Source organism: Notamacropus eugenii, chromosome 1, assembly GCF_028372415.1.
Source record: "Notamacropus eugenii isolate mMacEug1 chromosome 1, mMacEug1.pri_v2, whole genome shotgun sequence".
Classification (NCBI taxonomy): Eukaryota; Metazoa; Chordata; class Mammalia; order Diprotodontia; family Macropodidae; genus Notamacropus; species Notamacropus eugenii.
In genome coordinates, this window is record NC_092872.1 from 259,667,882 (window position 1) to 259,683,769 (window position 15,888).

The 15,888-nt window shown below is 46.0% G+C and overlaps 1 protein-coding gene across 6 annotated transcripts in view; it reads right to left on the reverse strand.

Annotated features, from left to right (window-relative positions):
• The window catches only part of TSPAN15 (tetraspanin 15), a 76,218-nt gene that overhangs the window by 25,428 nt on the left and 34,902 nt on the right, over window positions 1-15,888 (reverse strand). For 5 of the 6 annotated variants that reach the window (XM_072628750.1, XM_072628751.1, XM_072628752.1 and 2 more), the window contains 2 exons: window positions 13,572-13,757; window positions 12,425-12,499 (listed from right to left, as the gene is read on the reverse strand). The exons of the other annotated variant lie outside the window; for it this stretch is intronic. In XM_072628750.1, the coding sequence (XP_072484851.1) occupies window positions 12,425-12,499; window positions 13,572-13,757 (261 nt within the window). The remainder of the gene's footprint in view (window positions 1-12,424; window positions 12,500-13,571; window positions 13,758-15,888) is intronic. 6 annotated transcript variants of the gene reach the window in all.

The following is a 15,888-nucleotide window of genomic DNA, read 5'->3' on the forward strand; positions in this document are numbered from 1 at the left end:
TCCTGGGTTCTACTCAGGCATTCCCTTCCTGGGCAGGGAGACAGGCCACTCTGCCTTTCCCTGGGATTGGAGCATTCTGCTCTGCATAGACATTATCTCATCTAAGAGAAATGCTCTTTGGGGAGAAGGAACCTGAAGAGAGCTCAAGAAAGCCCTGGATGCAAATCATTCCTCTTACACACAGTAGGTGTATGACTCTGGGCAAGTCCTTTAACCTCTCTCAGTGCTTGGCACACAGTAAGCATTTAATAAAGGGTTATTAGCTTGGATTACTGTGGGCAACTCTCTAAGACAAGGGCTCTTAACCTGGGGTCTGTGAACTTGATTTTTTAAAATATTTTGATAGCCCTATTTTAATGTAATTGCTTTCCTTTGTAATTCTAGGTATTTAAATAAAAGCATTTAAGTCCCCTGAAAAGGGTCCATCAGTTTTCCAGATGGCCAAAGGGATCCCAGGCACAAACAAGGTGAGGAATCCCTGCTCTAAGATGATAAATTGCACAGAAGGTGCCAGCCTGTGCTGGTGGAGGGTATGTCCCCATCTAGGAGGTCCCTGTCCCTACTCTTTATGTATTACACAAACTGAAACCCATGGTGTCCCTTTAAGTTTTAGTAGGCTTGGTGACACCGTGCATGTTTGCTCAGTTGAAGCAGCCACTCCAGGTCAGAGAGGCAGTGAATAGATGCTCCTGCTTAGCACTCAGGTCCTCAGGGCCCCAAACCTTGGGCTCCTCCCTTGTACCATATGGGAGTCCTTGGCTTGAAAAGTTACAGAGAAGGAACCAACAGAACTTCCTCTTGTTCTCTACCTAACCTTGCTCCAGAGTTGAGGGGAGGTTCAGAACCTCAACTGTCATAGGGTCTTTGTTTCTCTACTAAACAAAACTCCTGATCAAGTTACTTAAGCGGGCCCTCCCTGGGTAAGGACCATGACGTGGAATGAACAATGGCAGTTGGAGGGACAGAAAACTCTCACCATCTTCAAGGAGCCAGGGAATCTGCCTGTACTGGTCTTCTCTAAGGCAGGCAACACACAGAATAAGGGGAAAATTCACAAACTGCCCAGGGGGGTGAGCTCTGACCACCAAACACAGGCAAGCTAACTCTCAACCTTGACCTCCAATCCCCTTCAAGTGCCCAAATGTCCCAAACCCCTGCAAATATGACCAGCAAGCACTGAGAACATTAATGCAGGCAGGGCAGCAGTCCAGGTCCCTGCTCCCTCCCCCATCAACCCCAAGGCAATACCAGGGCATCCGAGTATTCCCCATAGCAAACACCACAGGGTGAGTCGGCTTGAAACCCAACTAAAGATCATGATGAGATGATGGGCCAGACCAGAGGAGTGGGAGGTGGGGTATAGGGGTGCCAGCCTGTCCTTCCCCCAGAAAGGGAGAGAGAAGAGTGAGAAAGCTGAGAGACAGAGAAAGAAAGGAGAGGGAGAGGAAGAGAGAGAGAGAGAGAAAGAAAGGGAGGGAAGGAGACAGAGAGAGAGAGAGAGAGAGGAGAGAGAGGGAGGGAGAGAGACAGAGAGGGAGGGAGGGAGAGAGAGAGAGGGAGAAAGAAAAGGAGGGAGGGAGACAGAGACAGAGAGAGAGAGAGGAGAGGGAGGGAGACAGAGACAGAGAAAGAGACAGAGAGAGAGACAGACAGAGAGAGAGAGAGACAGAGAGAGAGAGAGAGAGAGAGAGAGAGAGAGAGAGAGAGAGAGAGAGAGAGAGAGAGAGAGAGAGAGAGACTGACCAACCCTTGGGCCATATCTTCCAATCTGCCCTCATAGTTATAGGCTGGAGTCCGCAGAGGGCAGCTCACAGTACTATTCCCCGTCAGATTATAAATCACTTCAGGGTAGGGACCATCTTTTGTCTCTCCTTGCATGTTTAGTGCCTGGCACATAGTAGGTGCTTAATAAATCTTTATTGATCAAACTCAATTAAATTCACCCTGAGATGTTGGACTTTATTAGAATTACTGCTCATGATCTCCCACTGGCAGGCTTCTTATTGGTTATCAGTCACATGTAATTACCCTTTAGAAAGCATGTTGCCTAACCATGTACAGTACAGACAGAAACATCCTGCCCCAAACACTCTCCATTTGCACACACTAGGTCCTTGGAAAGAGAAAGCTCAAACTCAGAGAGTGGAAGTGGCCATGAGGTAATTAAACACAGCTAATGATTACTGGAAACCCCCTCATGGAGTCCTCCTTAAGTTCCCTCAGGTGTAGCTCTCTGCTGGACTCTTAAGGTGGGTGCCCTGGAGGAACCCTAAAGCCACATTTCCTGGCTCTGCCTCTCGTGCCCACTTCTCTCAGCTCCCGAGGAAGATGTCGTCCTGGGTAAACTGCTACCAGCTCCAATGGACACCACTGCATTTAGCAATGGAAGTGCCAGATCTTCTGACATTCTGAAGTTGGGAAGGATGCCACCTTGTTGATGTTGCAGGTTTAAGAAGGGAGAAGAAACTTTCTTCTCTCTCCTTCCCTCTCCACATAGGCAATTTTCTCCCAGGGGCCCTACCCCACTGGATGTGATCACCATTCAGCTGGCCTGCTGTTGGAGTGTGCACCTCCAGACAAGCCCAGAGAAGGAGTTGGTTCTTTCAGCTAATCACAAGATTATTTCATGCCTGAGGTCATCAGCTTTTGTCTAATGACCCCAAGGCCTCTATGACCATTTCACATTGATTAAAGTGTTCATTGCACCTCATCTACTATAAATTGATTAACTGATTTGATAATTATGTCTGCTATTCTGTGATCACATGCATTGGGGTTGGGGTTAGAAACCCCCCACCCTGACAAATGGTGGGAGAACAGACATGAGGGAGCATAATCAAAGGGAACTTAAAACACAGTATAGACACATGATGGTTGGAAAGGTTAGAACACACAGAGCGTGATTCAGTTAGTAGGACTCTCAGAATGTGGAATATCAGAAGTGGAAAAGGCATTAGAACATAGAACACAAATGTCACAACTTGAATGTTACGGCTGCATGTGATGGGTGGACTAGCTGAGTGAGCAGGGATGTCAGAACAGGAAAGAAGGGACAGAAGGAGAAACAGAAGGGAGTACCGGCCGAGTCTCCCCTCCAGCCAAAGGGCCCAGCGGAAGCCTGGGAAGCTTGGTGACCTCAGCACCCACACCCACGGCTGCATCTGCAGGAAACAAATCATTAAGCGATGACTTCAAGCTCTGTTGCCCCTGATGGGAGGAGGTCAGAGCAGAGAGGCAGTAACTCTCATGCCCTTTGGCAGATATCCCCGGGGAGATGGGGCTCACAGGAAGGATAACTCGAGGAGCAAACAGAGCTGCTGCCTCTCAGGGAAAGGAAGAGAGGAGTCAAGCACAGGGCCAGACTGTGCTGGAGATTTCCTCACTGTGCCACCCCGGGCAAGTCACTTAGTCTCTCTGGGCCTCTTTGCCCTTAGGGGGCCGCTAAGGGCTCTTCTGGCTCAACTAGGAAGCTAGGTGGTGCCATCCTGTAAAAAGTGCTGGACCTGGAGTCAAGACTTGAGTTCAGTTCTGCCCTCAGACACTTACTAGCTATGTGATCCTGGGCAAGTCATTTAATTTCTGTCTGCCTCAACTTGCAAATGTATAAAATGTGGAAGCCTCTGAGGTCTCTTCTGGCTCTACATCTATGATCATATTACTTACTCAATTACTTACTCAATAAAAACTCACTAAGAGTCTGTTAAGCGTACAGGCTACCGCACCTGGCACTGGAGTAGATACAGTTTAGACATGCTGGTCCCTGTCCTCAGGGGGCACACAGAAAAATTTATTATAAAATGCTTTCCTCACAAATATCCTTTAGGGGACCCCAGCTTCTGGGATAAAAACTCACCATTTGACAAAAACTGCTGGGAAAAGTGGAAAATAGTATCGCAGAAACTGGGCACAGAACCAAGTCTGACACTGTATACGAAAATAAAGTCCAAATGGACACAATCTAGGCAAAAAGACTGATACTATAAGCAAATTACAGAAGCAAGAAATAGTTTATCTGTCAGACTTTTGGGGAATTGAGGAATTTATGACCAAACAAGAGTTAGAGAACCTTATGAAATGCAAAATGGATAATTTTGATTACATTAAATTGAAAAGTTTTTGTACAAAGTCAATGCAACCAAGATTAAGAGGGAACCAGAAAACTGGGAAAGAATTTTGACAACTAGTATCTCTGATAAAAGCCTCATTTCAAAAATATATAGAGAACTGAGTCAAATTTATAAGAATACAAGTCATTCCCCAAATGATAAATGGTCAAAGGATATGAATAGGCAGTTTTCAAAGGAAGAAATTAAAGATATCTATGGTCATATAAAAAAAATGCTCTAAATCACTAATAATTAGAGAAATGCAAATCAAAACAACTCTTAGGTATCACATCACACCTGTCATCTGGCTAAAATTATAAATGTTGGAGAAAATGTGGGAAAGTCGGAACACTAAATCAATGTTGGTAGAACTGTGAGTTGATACAGTCATCTGGAGAGCAATTTGGAACTATGCCCAAAGGGGATACAAAAATGTGCATACCCTTTGACCCAGCAAAATCACTTCTAGGGCTGAATCCCAAAAAGATCATGAAAATAGGAAAAGGACCCAACATGCACAAAAATATTTATGGCAGCTCTTTTTGTGGTGGCCAAGAACTGGAAATTGAGGGTGCCCATCTATTGGGTTGTGGTATATGAATGTAATGGAATACTATTGTGCTATAAGAAATGATGAACAAGCAAAATTCAGAAAAACCTAGAAAGATTTATATGAGTTGATGCTGAGTGAAGTAAGCAGAACCAGGAGAACATTGTACACAGTAACAGCCACACTGTGTGAGGACTGATTTTGATAGACTTAGCCCTTCACTGCAATGCAAAGACCTAAAACATTTCCAAAGGACTCATGATGGCAAATGCCATCCACATCCAGAGAAAGAACTATGGAGGTCCGAATGCAGAGCAAAGCAGACTATTTTGTTTTGTTTTGTTTTGCTTTGTTTCCTTTCTTATGGTTTCTCCCATTCATTTTAATTGTGTAACATGACTAATGCAAAAATATGTTTAACAGGAATGTATAGGTAGAGCCTATATCAGACTGCATGCCATCTTGGTGAGGGAGGGGGAGAAAATTTGTAACTTATGGAAGTGAATGTTGAAAACAAAAAATAAATTAATTAACTAATAAAAGAAAAACAAATAACCTTTGGAGGAGGTAGGATGGGCATTATTATGCCTAATTTGTAAATAGGAAAACGGAGGTTCAGAGAAAAGAAGCCACAACGTAATAGACCCTCTGAGTTTGAAGAGACTCCAGAGACCCTCTATATCCAACTTGTATTGGTCGACCAACATTTGCTAGAAAACCTCTGAGCTTTGTGGAGGATTCTACCATCTCCTAAAGTGGTAGCCTATGGTCAGAAAGGCTTTCTTTTACATCAACCCTAAATCTGCCTCCTTGCGAATTCTACGCCATTGTTCCCAGTTCTGCCCTTTGAGACCATGAGGTCTGACTTTAGGGTGATGCCCCTTCCAAGAGGGAAGCTAGGTCCCACTAAGTCTTCTCTGTTCTAGGTCAAGCATCCCCAGTTCCTTCAGTCAAGTCCAATGATATGGCAGTCTTCTGGACAAAGCTCTAGTTTTTCAATGTCCTTCCTCAAATATGGCATCTGGGACTGAAGAGGACAGTCCCAACGTGCTATATGCCCAGTGAGGAGGACAGCAAAGCTATCATCTCAATGCAGTCACATCTGCTTCTCCAGCTGCTATGGTATACTGAGGACGTGTTCATCTTGTGGTCCACTAATACCTCTCATTGGGGCAACTAGGTGGTACACTGGATAGAGCACCAGTGCAGGAGTCAGAAGGACCTGAGTTCAAATATCACCTCAGACACTTGACACTCACTAGCTGTGTGACCTTGGGCAAGTCACTTAACCCCAACTGCCTCATCCTGAGTCATCTCCAGTCATCCTGATGAATATCTGGTCACTGGATTCAGATGGCTCTGGAAGAGAAGTGAGGCTGGTGACCTGCACAGCCCTCCCTGACTCAAACAAAGTCAAGTGTAAGTCATGTGATTATTTCTCTGATGGCATGGTCTTCTTTGCTAATACCCCTAGGTCTTTTTCACAACAACTACAATTCCTCCAGCTTCAACCTGTGAAGTTAATAGATTTTTAACCTAATTGTAAAACTTCAATTGAATCAATATTCACTAAGTACCTGTCCTCAAGGATCCCTACAGCTCCATTGCATTTTGCCCAAAGTTCTAGTCTATCAAGTCCTCCTTGGGCCCTTACTCTTTCATCTAATGAATGGAATAGTTTTTACCAGTTGATCAGTCAACAAGTATTTATAAGTGCCTACTATGTGCTAAGCACCATGCTAAGTGACAGGGATATAAAGACAAAAGACAACAGTTTTGCCACCAAGGCTTACAAGTAGAGCTGGGGGGGAACAACATATATGTACAGGTACATATAAAATAAACACCGGGTGACTTGGTAGGGAGGGCACAACAGCTGGGAGTATCAATAACCAATCCATCAACAAGCACTTACTAAGCACCTACCGTGCAGGAGGCACTGGGCTAAGTGCTAGGGAAACAAAGAAAGACAAACACAGGACCTGCCCTGAGTGAGCTGACCTTCAAGCAGAGCCTCTGAAAGGCCCAAGGACAGGATATAGTTGTCAGTCAGAGCCCAAAGCATCCACTTTGTCCACAAGAGAGGCATGAACAAAAATGGGAAAAAAGTTGCTGCAACATAGGCAGCCCAAGTTGATAGCATTCCTCTGTTCTACCAATGAAGTAACACTATCCATAAAGGAAATGAGGTTAGTGTGGCATGGCCTATTCCTGATGAAGCTATGCTGACTCCTAGTGATCACACTAACCACCCCTCTAAAAGTGTGCTCTAGAATCTTTCCAGGAATCAAAGTCAAATCTATAGTTTAATGCCATTCTCTTCTCTTTTAAACTGGGATTTCCTTTCAGGGTAGCTAGGCAGCACCATATAACACAAAGCACTGCACTTAAAGTCCGAAAGACTCATCTTCATGAGTTCAAATCTGGCCTCAGACACTAGCTGTGTGACCTTGGGCAAGTCATTTCACCCAGTTTGCTCAATTTCCTCATCTGTAAAATGAGCTGGAGAAAAAAATGGCAAAACATTCCAGTATTTCTGCCAAGAAAACCTCAGAAGGGTCACAATGGACACAAGTGAAAAACAACTTAACAATATTTTCCTTTTTCCAGTCCTGCAGTATCCTTCTCATTCCCCACAATCTTTCAAACATCACTAACATTGACCCAGCAATATCTAGCTCATATCTGCCAATTCAGAGGTTCACAAAACTGGAGCAAGAAGATACCTTCTATCCCAACACCCTCATTTTACAGATGAGGAAACTGAGGCACAAAGAGTTTAAATAATTCAGTTGGGGTTACATAGACAGAAAGTATCAGAGGCAGGATTTGAATCCAGGGCCTCTAGACCCAGAGCCAGGGTTCTTTCCAATGAGTCTCTTGGGACGCAGATCAAGTAGGTCTGGAAACCAAAACTCATTAAAAATTAGGTATTCCCTTCCCATAACTGGGACTGAGAGGAGAATAAGAGCATGAACGGTAGCTGGGAATTCTGGAGAGAAAATCCCAAGTGCTCTCCTTGACTATAAGGACACATCAGCCTGAAGGAAGCCAAGAGAAAAGAGTTATCTCCCTGTCTGGGTAAAACAAAGGCAGGAAGGAAATGACCTGAGGAGCTAAGGCTAGAGAGCCCAACTCCAGCCTTGGCTTGCAGCTGTTCTGGCATCTGAAGCAAAAAGAGATGAGACCAAGATTCAAATCCTAGCCTTGCCATGAACAGCACTGTGACTGGAGAAAAGGCCTCCTCATAACTCAGTTTCCCACTACATAAAATGAGCCAGTGGTCTCTCAGGCCCTCTGCAGCTCTAAAACCTGGGATGCCTACACTACCTCTGGGCTAGTTACGGACAATACTGCTAGAGATCTCGCCATCCCCTCCATTCTCCCATTGCCCTCTCCATGGTCTTGATTTACAGGAAGAGAAGGTAGGAAGGAAATGAAGGAGACATTGCCTGATCAAAGGAGCTGGCTCCCTGAAGCCCAGGGAAGTCATGGGAAACTCAGAGCCGCAGGGGTGGCTGCACATCTGGATACTGCCTGAGTTCCCTTTGGCCAGCTCCCCAAGGTCAGGGAATGAAGCCCCCCACTGTCCAGCCTCTCCTCCTCCATCCCCCTCTGACCTCAGTAATGCTTCTCCCTCTCATTTCACCCAAGAAGCAGGGTCAGAGAAGGAACACACAAGTAGGAGTCACCAGACTTGGGTCTCTAGGCAGGTCTCAGTTATATGTGACTGTGACAAAGCAATTACCTGCTCTGAGCCTCAGTTTCCTCATCTATAAAATGGGGAGCAAGGTCCTTGCCCCTTTTATCTTATAGGGCTGGTATAAGGGATGGGAAAATGCCCTGAAAATTATAAATGCCCTTTAGGTGTGAAGCATCATTATGAGGAAGGTATTATTTTAAGGCTTTAAAACTCTGGCTCTCACTTAGTGAGGCAACTCAAATTTCAATTCAATTCAACAAATATTTATGAAATGCCTACAATGTTCCAGGGACTATGCCAGGTGCTGGGAATGCAAAGGAAAAAAATAACAATGTCTCTGCCCTCAAAGGAATCAATGTCTACCCTCTTCTACTCAGAGGACACCTGACCCTGGGAGACAGCAAGTACAGGGAAGGGGCACTGACCCCGGGAGAGAAGGGCTGTGTCCTAATCCTGCCCCTCATCTTCCTGAGGTTCCTCATTATCTGTAAACTGAGAGGGTTGGGTTCGCTGGCCCCTGAGGTCTCTTCCTGCTCCAGAACCACAATCCTGTCAGAACCTGCTCCAGGTCACAGAGATCACAGGATCACGGAGCAAGAGCAGGAAGGGTCCAGAGAGATTTTATAGATGAGGAAACTATCTGGAAGAAATCCCTACCAAAACCCTGGTCAGGAAGACAAGCTCAGTGTGAGTCACTAGTGTGGTGGAGCAGCCAAAACATCTGATGCCATCTTAGGCTGCATTGTGAGAGGCCAGGTATCTAAAGTAAGGGAGGCAACGGTCCTGGTATCTTCTGTCCCTATGTGGAGCACACAGCACAAGGGCAAAGGAGGGCCAGCATGGAGAAGAGAAGCCCAGGGGTAAGAATGGGGAGGGGGGATGGTGCCACCTGTCTTTAAGGTCAGGCACTGCCATGGAGAAGAGGGATGGGAATCAGGACTGTTCAGCTCAGTCCCAAAGGGTAGAACCAGCCCTGACAGGTAGGAATTCTAGGCAATGAGATCTGAAAAACTTCCTAACCACAAGAGCTATCCAAAGATGGAAAGCACTGCTTCAGGAAAGTAGTAAGCTCCCCATCCCTAAGGTCTCGGCACTCAGGCTGGATAATAACTTGTTAGAGATGCTCTAGAGAATTCTGGCTCATGTGGTGGTTGGACTACAATATTGGAGACCACAATATTGGATTTCACTATATAATAATAACGGCTGACACATAAATAACACTTACTATGGGCACCATCCTAACCTATCATCTCATTAGAACTTCACCACACCCCTGGAAGGTAAGGTACTGTTATGCTTTCCATTTTACAGTTGAGGAAACTGAGGTAGACAGAGGTCAGGTGACTTGCCCAGGTTCACAAGCTAAGAAGCATCTGAAGCCAGATTTGAACCCTGGTCCTCCTGACTGCGGGTTCCAAGATCTACACACTGTTTCCTGCCTGCTCCCTATGTAACTAACAAATCCATGTTGGTCATCAATAACACTGATTCACAAGTCTCTCTATGGCAGGATTGAAGGGCAGACCAGGTGTGTGAATGGCCTCCCCTGAGGCCTCACTGGCGATCCTGGGGACAACATATTCTCCAATGCCCTTCACCTGTGATTCCCAAAGAGAAGCCTCCTGGCTGAGCCCTGCCATGGACAGAGCCTTTCTAGGCCTGGGGGGGCGGGGGGAATTCCTCTTGTAAGAAGTTGTCCTGCAGGGCAGCAAGGCAAGAATGCTCCCCCGGTGGAGCTAAGCATCTGCCTGGGTGCCTTCCCATATAACATGGCTATGGAGAAATCCCACTGGAGCCTGGACTTCCACTGCAGTTACAGAGCTGCTGCCAGGCCTGAGATGCCTGCGTCCCAGGAATACAGACAAGTACCTGTGTTTTCAGACAGACTGGCCCTCCCTTCCCGGGGGAGGGAGGGGAAGAGGGGGGTCCAGTGAGTGAAAGGACTTCCCAAGAGCCCCCTGCCCCACCAATTCCAGGGGGATTTCTCTGCCTGGTCATCCCAAGGGTGGGCAGGCTTCACTTCAGACTCCCACAAGCTACAAAGGACCCAAGAGATGGTCCATTCCAAGGGTTTTTAACCCTTTTTGTGTCCTGGACCCCTGTGGCAGTGTCTGGTAAAGCCTACAGCCCCAGCTCAGCGCTCCCCAGTGAGTCTCCCCTATCTCCAGCCCTGGCGTCCCAAGACTGAGACAAAGAGCCCATGGAGAAGGGCAGGTCCTCCTCCCTCCCCCTGGTTTCAATTACTTCACTTAATTAAAAAGCTAATTTTATCAAGAAAACCTCTGAGTCCATCCCTGGAAGAGATTCAGGCCAGGTTCTGATCTTAGAAACAAATGGATGGTGAATTAATGGTGGGTTGTGGCCCTGGGGTCAAAGCTGGGGGGCATGAAGAGGAGAAGGAGGGAAAAGGGGAAGAGGGAGAAGGGAAGGAGAAGGAAGTCTTTCCAACACGAATACTTTGGTTCTCCCAGATTTCTTCCCTGGGCCAGGGCACCTCCTTCTCCACTTCCACCCTCTCTCATCTCCTGTATCTTCTCTCTAAAGATCAGTCCACTCCCACTCTAAGGGAATGAACAGCCCAAGAGGCCCAGGTAGAGGAGAGCGGAAGGCTGGCCAGACAAAGGACCTTTTGTCATTGGAGACTCAGTGTCGGTGACTGTAGGTAAGCATGTGAGACTCGAGAGGTAGGAGAATGGGCTCTCCATCCTCTCCCTTCTTCCCTGAGAAAAGTCCCCTGACCTCAGAGATGGTAAGCACCAGTCCAGTTACAGGTCCAGAGCTCTGGCCACATAAGACAACAGAAAGAGCTGGGCTTGTGTCTTGGCACCAAGTTAACAGGTGGGGGACCCTGAGCAAGACATGGGATCAGGCCTGGAAGGCACCTCCTCATTTTACAGATGAGGAAACTGAGGAAGAGAGCTAAAGTAGTACAGGGAAGTAAACGGCAAATTCACAGCATTCCTGTTTTGGTGTTCCTTCATATCTTGATGGCTTAACTGAATTTTGGATTTGACAGCTAGAGGACAGTTTTCTAAGCTCCCCAGATCCAGTAATCGCCGGATGCCTCCTGATTCCCCCAATTTCATTCAATAAACACTAATTCAGGGCTTCCTATACTCTGCACTGCAGAGGACTCGAGGAATTAAAAACAGTGCCTGCCCTAAAGGAGTTCATGTTCCTTGCACACGACCCACTCCCCAGCCCTGCCGGGCTCAATTCTGGGCCAAGCCCCAGTAAACAGCTGACATGTCTCTAGCAAAGGCCAATCAGCATGAAGGTCTTCAAGGGAAGGGTCTTCTTCATAAAATTTCTGCTTTTGGTGCAGCCTTGATGTCTTCTCCATCCCAAGGGGATGTGTTTCGAAGCCTCAGTTTCTTTCATCTGCAAGATGGGGCCAATGAAACCTACACAATCCCCCTCTGTAGGGTCCCATATCCCACGGTGGTAAGTGTTCAATAAATGCTTGCTGACTGACTGACTGTAAACCATAAACCACCATAAATTGTGACTCCCTATTATCAGTAAAAGTATTACAGACCTAGAATTAAATAGCAGGAAAAGATTGGGTTGGATCCCACTTGGCAAACTGGTCAGCAATTTCGACAAAAATGCGACACAGAAATCAATATTAGCATTAGAGACCAGATGGTGAGAGTCACCAGGCTTGGGTGAATGTTTATTATCATCATCATTAACAGTAATATCATTAATAATGATACTAATGCAGAGAATGATGATGATAGTGGTAATAATAAGTGATAAGCACAGAGGCCTGGGGTTTTCATGGAGGTTGGCCCCAGCAGCCTCTAAGGTCCGTCCCAATTCTAAGTCTATGCTCCTATGATCTGTGATTATATGAATAACGTAATTAAATTAATAACAGTTAATAAGTCACATGATACTTCCCTGGAAGAAGGCACAGAAGCAAAGGGGAAGGACACCAGTTGAGCTCCCATTACCCAGTCACTTTTCTGGGCCTCAGTTTCCCTCTTCTCCAGGACTCTGCACACAGGCCCATCAAAAATGCTGAGAGTCAGAATCTTTCCTGTCCTCGCTGCTCACCTGGTTCCTGAAGATTAAGGCCACTACACCCCCGATGAGCTCGATGATGAGGCAGATTCCCAGGATGTACATGAACTGTGGGATGGAATCAAACAGTCACTTAGAGGTGGAGGTGTACCGCCACACCACTCCCATACCCATTTCACAGGTGAGGTAACTGAGGCTCCAGAGCAGGGAAGCCACTTACCTAGGGTTACCTAGGTGGCACTAAATGCACAGAGCACTGGGCCTGGAGCCAGGAAGACCTGAGTTCAAATATGACCTCAGACACTTCTTAGCTGTGTGACCCTGGGCAAGTCACTTCATCTCTGCCTCATTTTCCTCACCTGTAAAATGGAGAAAATAACGGAACCAACCTTGCAGGGTTGTTGTAAGAATCAAATAAAGCTAACATTTGTAAAGCACTTTGTAAACCTCAAAGAGCCAAATAAAAGCTCACGGTTATTGTGTGATGATGACAATGATGGAATGGAATAATACTGCCTCATAAAGAAGCCAAGAGAGCCTTTGTGGCACAACGGACAGAGAACTATCCTTGAAGTCTCTTATAGGAAAGAGTTTAGAAGAAGGCAGCACAGAAGCTGACTATATTGTTATGCTTCAAAAAATGTAATATACAACTAGAAATGTTTGTGTGGGGCAACTAGGAACTCCTGAGTTCAAATCCTGTCAGAGACACTTAGGAACCATGTGACCCTCAGCAGGCACTTAACTTCTCTCTGCCTCAGTTTCCTCATCTGCAAAATGTGGATAATAACTGCATCAACCTGATAGTGCTGTCCTGAGGATCAAATGAGATAACAAACACTCAGGGCTTTGAGAATCTTCGATGTGATGTAAATCCTAGCTATAATTATTACAATATATGACATTAGAGACTCTGCTCCAACTGCCCCCTTCTGCAGAAGCTGGGAGGGCCTCCCCATCTGAGATCACCTTCCAGCTCCTTAGTGCTGATCTTGTGTCTCCCCAATGGTCTCCCCACCAGAATGACTGACTGACCACAGCCTGAAAGGGGCAAGGGTCACACTCTATGGCCCAAGTTAATGCCACCCTCCCACACCTGTGATGCCCAGCCCTGCACCAGGGGGGCAGAAGGACAAGATAGATCCAGACTAGGTAGGAGCAAGGGATGAGGCCAGCTCACCGATTGGAGGAGACAGAAGTTATCCCGGAGAGAAGCCAAGACCCCCACGAAGGAGACGATAAACATGATAACCCCAAGGAGGATGAGGATGATGGCAGGAGCGAGGAAGGCACTTTCCAGGGTTTTGTATCTCTGGCGCTCAACTTCTGCATAGATCCCCACAGAGAGGATTAAGGCACCTATGAACTGCAAGTGCAGAAAGCAAATGTGACTTTATTTTCCCCCATCATGAAAATGGGGGAGAAAACACAAAATTACTCATTTGTCCTTACTGGGGCCGGAAGGACAAGATCTACTGGACAGAGATAGGAACTGGACTTGTGCTGTCACTGCCATGAGAACTCTCAAGTAAGGAAACTCCCTCACCTATGCAGGGCAGCCCCCTCTCCCTCAACCTACCTGTCAGACAACACCTACCTGTCAGAGGTGACACTCGAACCCAGGGCTTCCAGCTCCCTACCCACTAGGCCATGCTGCCTCTCATCAACTACCCAGAATTATCAGGAACCAAGCAAATGGGCGGGACGGCCTCAGCAGTGATGTCACCTGTGAGGCTGGGGCAGAGGCGCATTGCCCAGAAGGTCTACAGGGACTGGCTTTGCCCAGAGTTCCCCAGAAAAGTACCCAGGCTGTTTCTGCTCCTCAGCTGAAGGGGATTTGAAACCTTTGGGGGGAGCCTCAAACAGAGATGGAGAAAGTGGGCAGAGGGGTTCAGTGAGCTTTGGAGGGGAATTTTTTTTCAGTGAAAGATTTTAACAGTGTTCTGATGGGCAACTGGGCTAATTACTTCAAAACCAGCTTCATACCACAAAAACCCCCAACCCCCATGCTAAAACGCCAGCCTCCCCTCTCCAACTTAAAAAATTTTTTTTATTAAAACTTAAATACATAATATGAAAAGAAAAAGAAACATGATTAACTTAAATATAACATAAGAAAAGAAAAAACATGTCACATGCACAACAGAATGTGAGAAGATTCAAATTATACAGTAATAAATTTTCATTTCAAGAAAGCCTATATATCAAATACTACACACTGTTGAGAGCTGTCCATCTTTTCTTTGCTTCTTTGTAGGTTTTCTTTTGTTCTCTGCTGTGCACTTTTTACTTTGTTCTTCCCCCACTTCCTCCTCCCTCCCCAAGGTACAATTAAGCATGGTTATAGTTATATATAGATATACACGTACATGGAAACATATATACACATACATATATACATAGATAAACATACGTTTCCCCTAACAGATTCTACTTCTAATCTTCATTCTTATGTTTGTGTGTATCTCTTATTTCCAATCCCTCCAAAGGACATTATACTAGACCTAGTATATGACCATCAGAGCCTAGGCATCCTAGGGTCCCAAAGCCAAACGGGACCAACTTGCCCCAGGAGCCATCTAGGTCAGTGCTCCCCTAAAACATGAGGCCCTTCTACCTCCAAGGGCCCATGGGACTCCAGAATCTTTGGAAAGAACAACTAAATTTCCATTAGACTTGGTGATACACCTACAAAAGTCATGCAAATACCTTTGGAAACACTTAGAACACTCCAGCTTTCTTTGATATATCTAGAGGCAGTCACAGAGATGGCTCGATACAATGGAACTTCCAAGAGTCCCTAAGTATACCTAGAACCTTGGAGACTCAATCAACCATTCAATCAATAAGCATTTGTTGAAGTACTTACAAAAGTGCAGAGAAAGCAAAGATGACTTTCTTTTCCCCATCATAAAAATGGGGGAGAAAACACAAAATTCTAAATTTGACCCTGTTGTGGCCTTGGGAAATAGGCTGGGAGGTGAAGATCTATTGGATAGAGATGGGCACTAGAACTGACATCACTGCTACAGGAACTACCAAGTGAAGAAACTCCCTCCACCCATGCAGAGCAGCCCCCTCTCTGACTTGATCTCTTAGAGATCTGCCTAGAGCACCGAGGGGTTAAGGAACATCATGTCTACATGTCAGAGGTGACACTCGAACCCAGGGCTGCCAGCTAGGTCATGCTGCCTCTCATCAACTGGAGAAATAGTTCACAAAAGGAAGCAAACCACTTTTTCTGTTCCAGACACCATGAAACAAGGGCAGAGAATAAAAAGAAAAAGCAGAAATAGTTCCTACCCTCAAGAAATTTATGTTCTAATGGAGGAGACAGCATCTATTTAAGCAGTTCATACTGAGTAGACAGAAGAGGAGAAGGGGAATTAGAGGGGTCTCCTGCAGGAGGCAGGGGCTGAGCTAAGACTCTAGATAGGATTGGAACCAGCCATTGGGAGACTCCTAGATATACCTAGAAACCTGGAGACTTCCTGAAT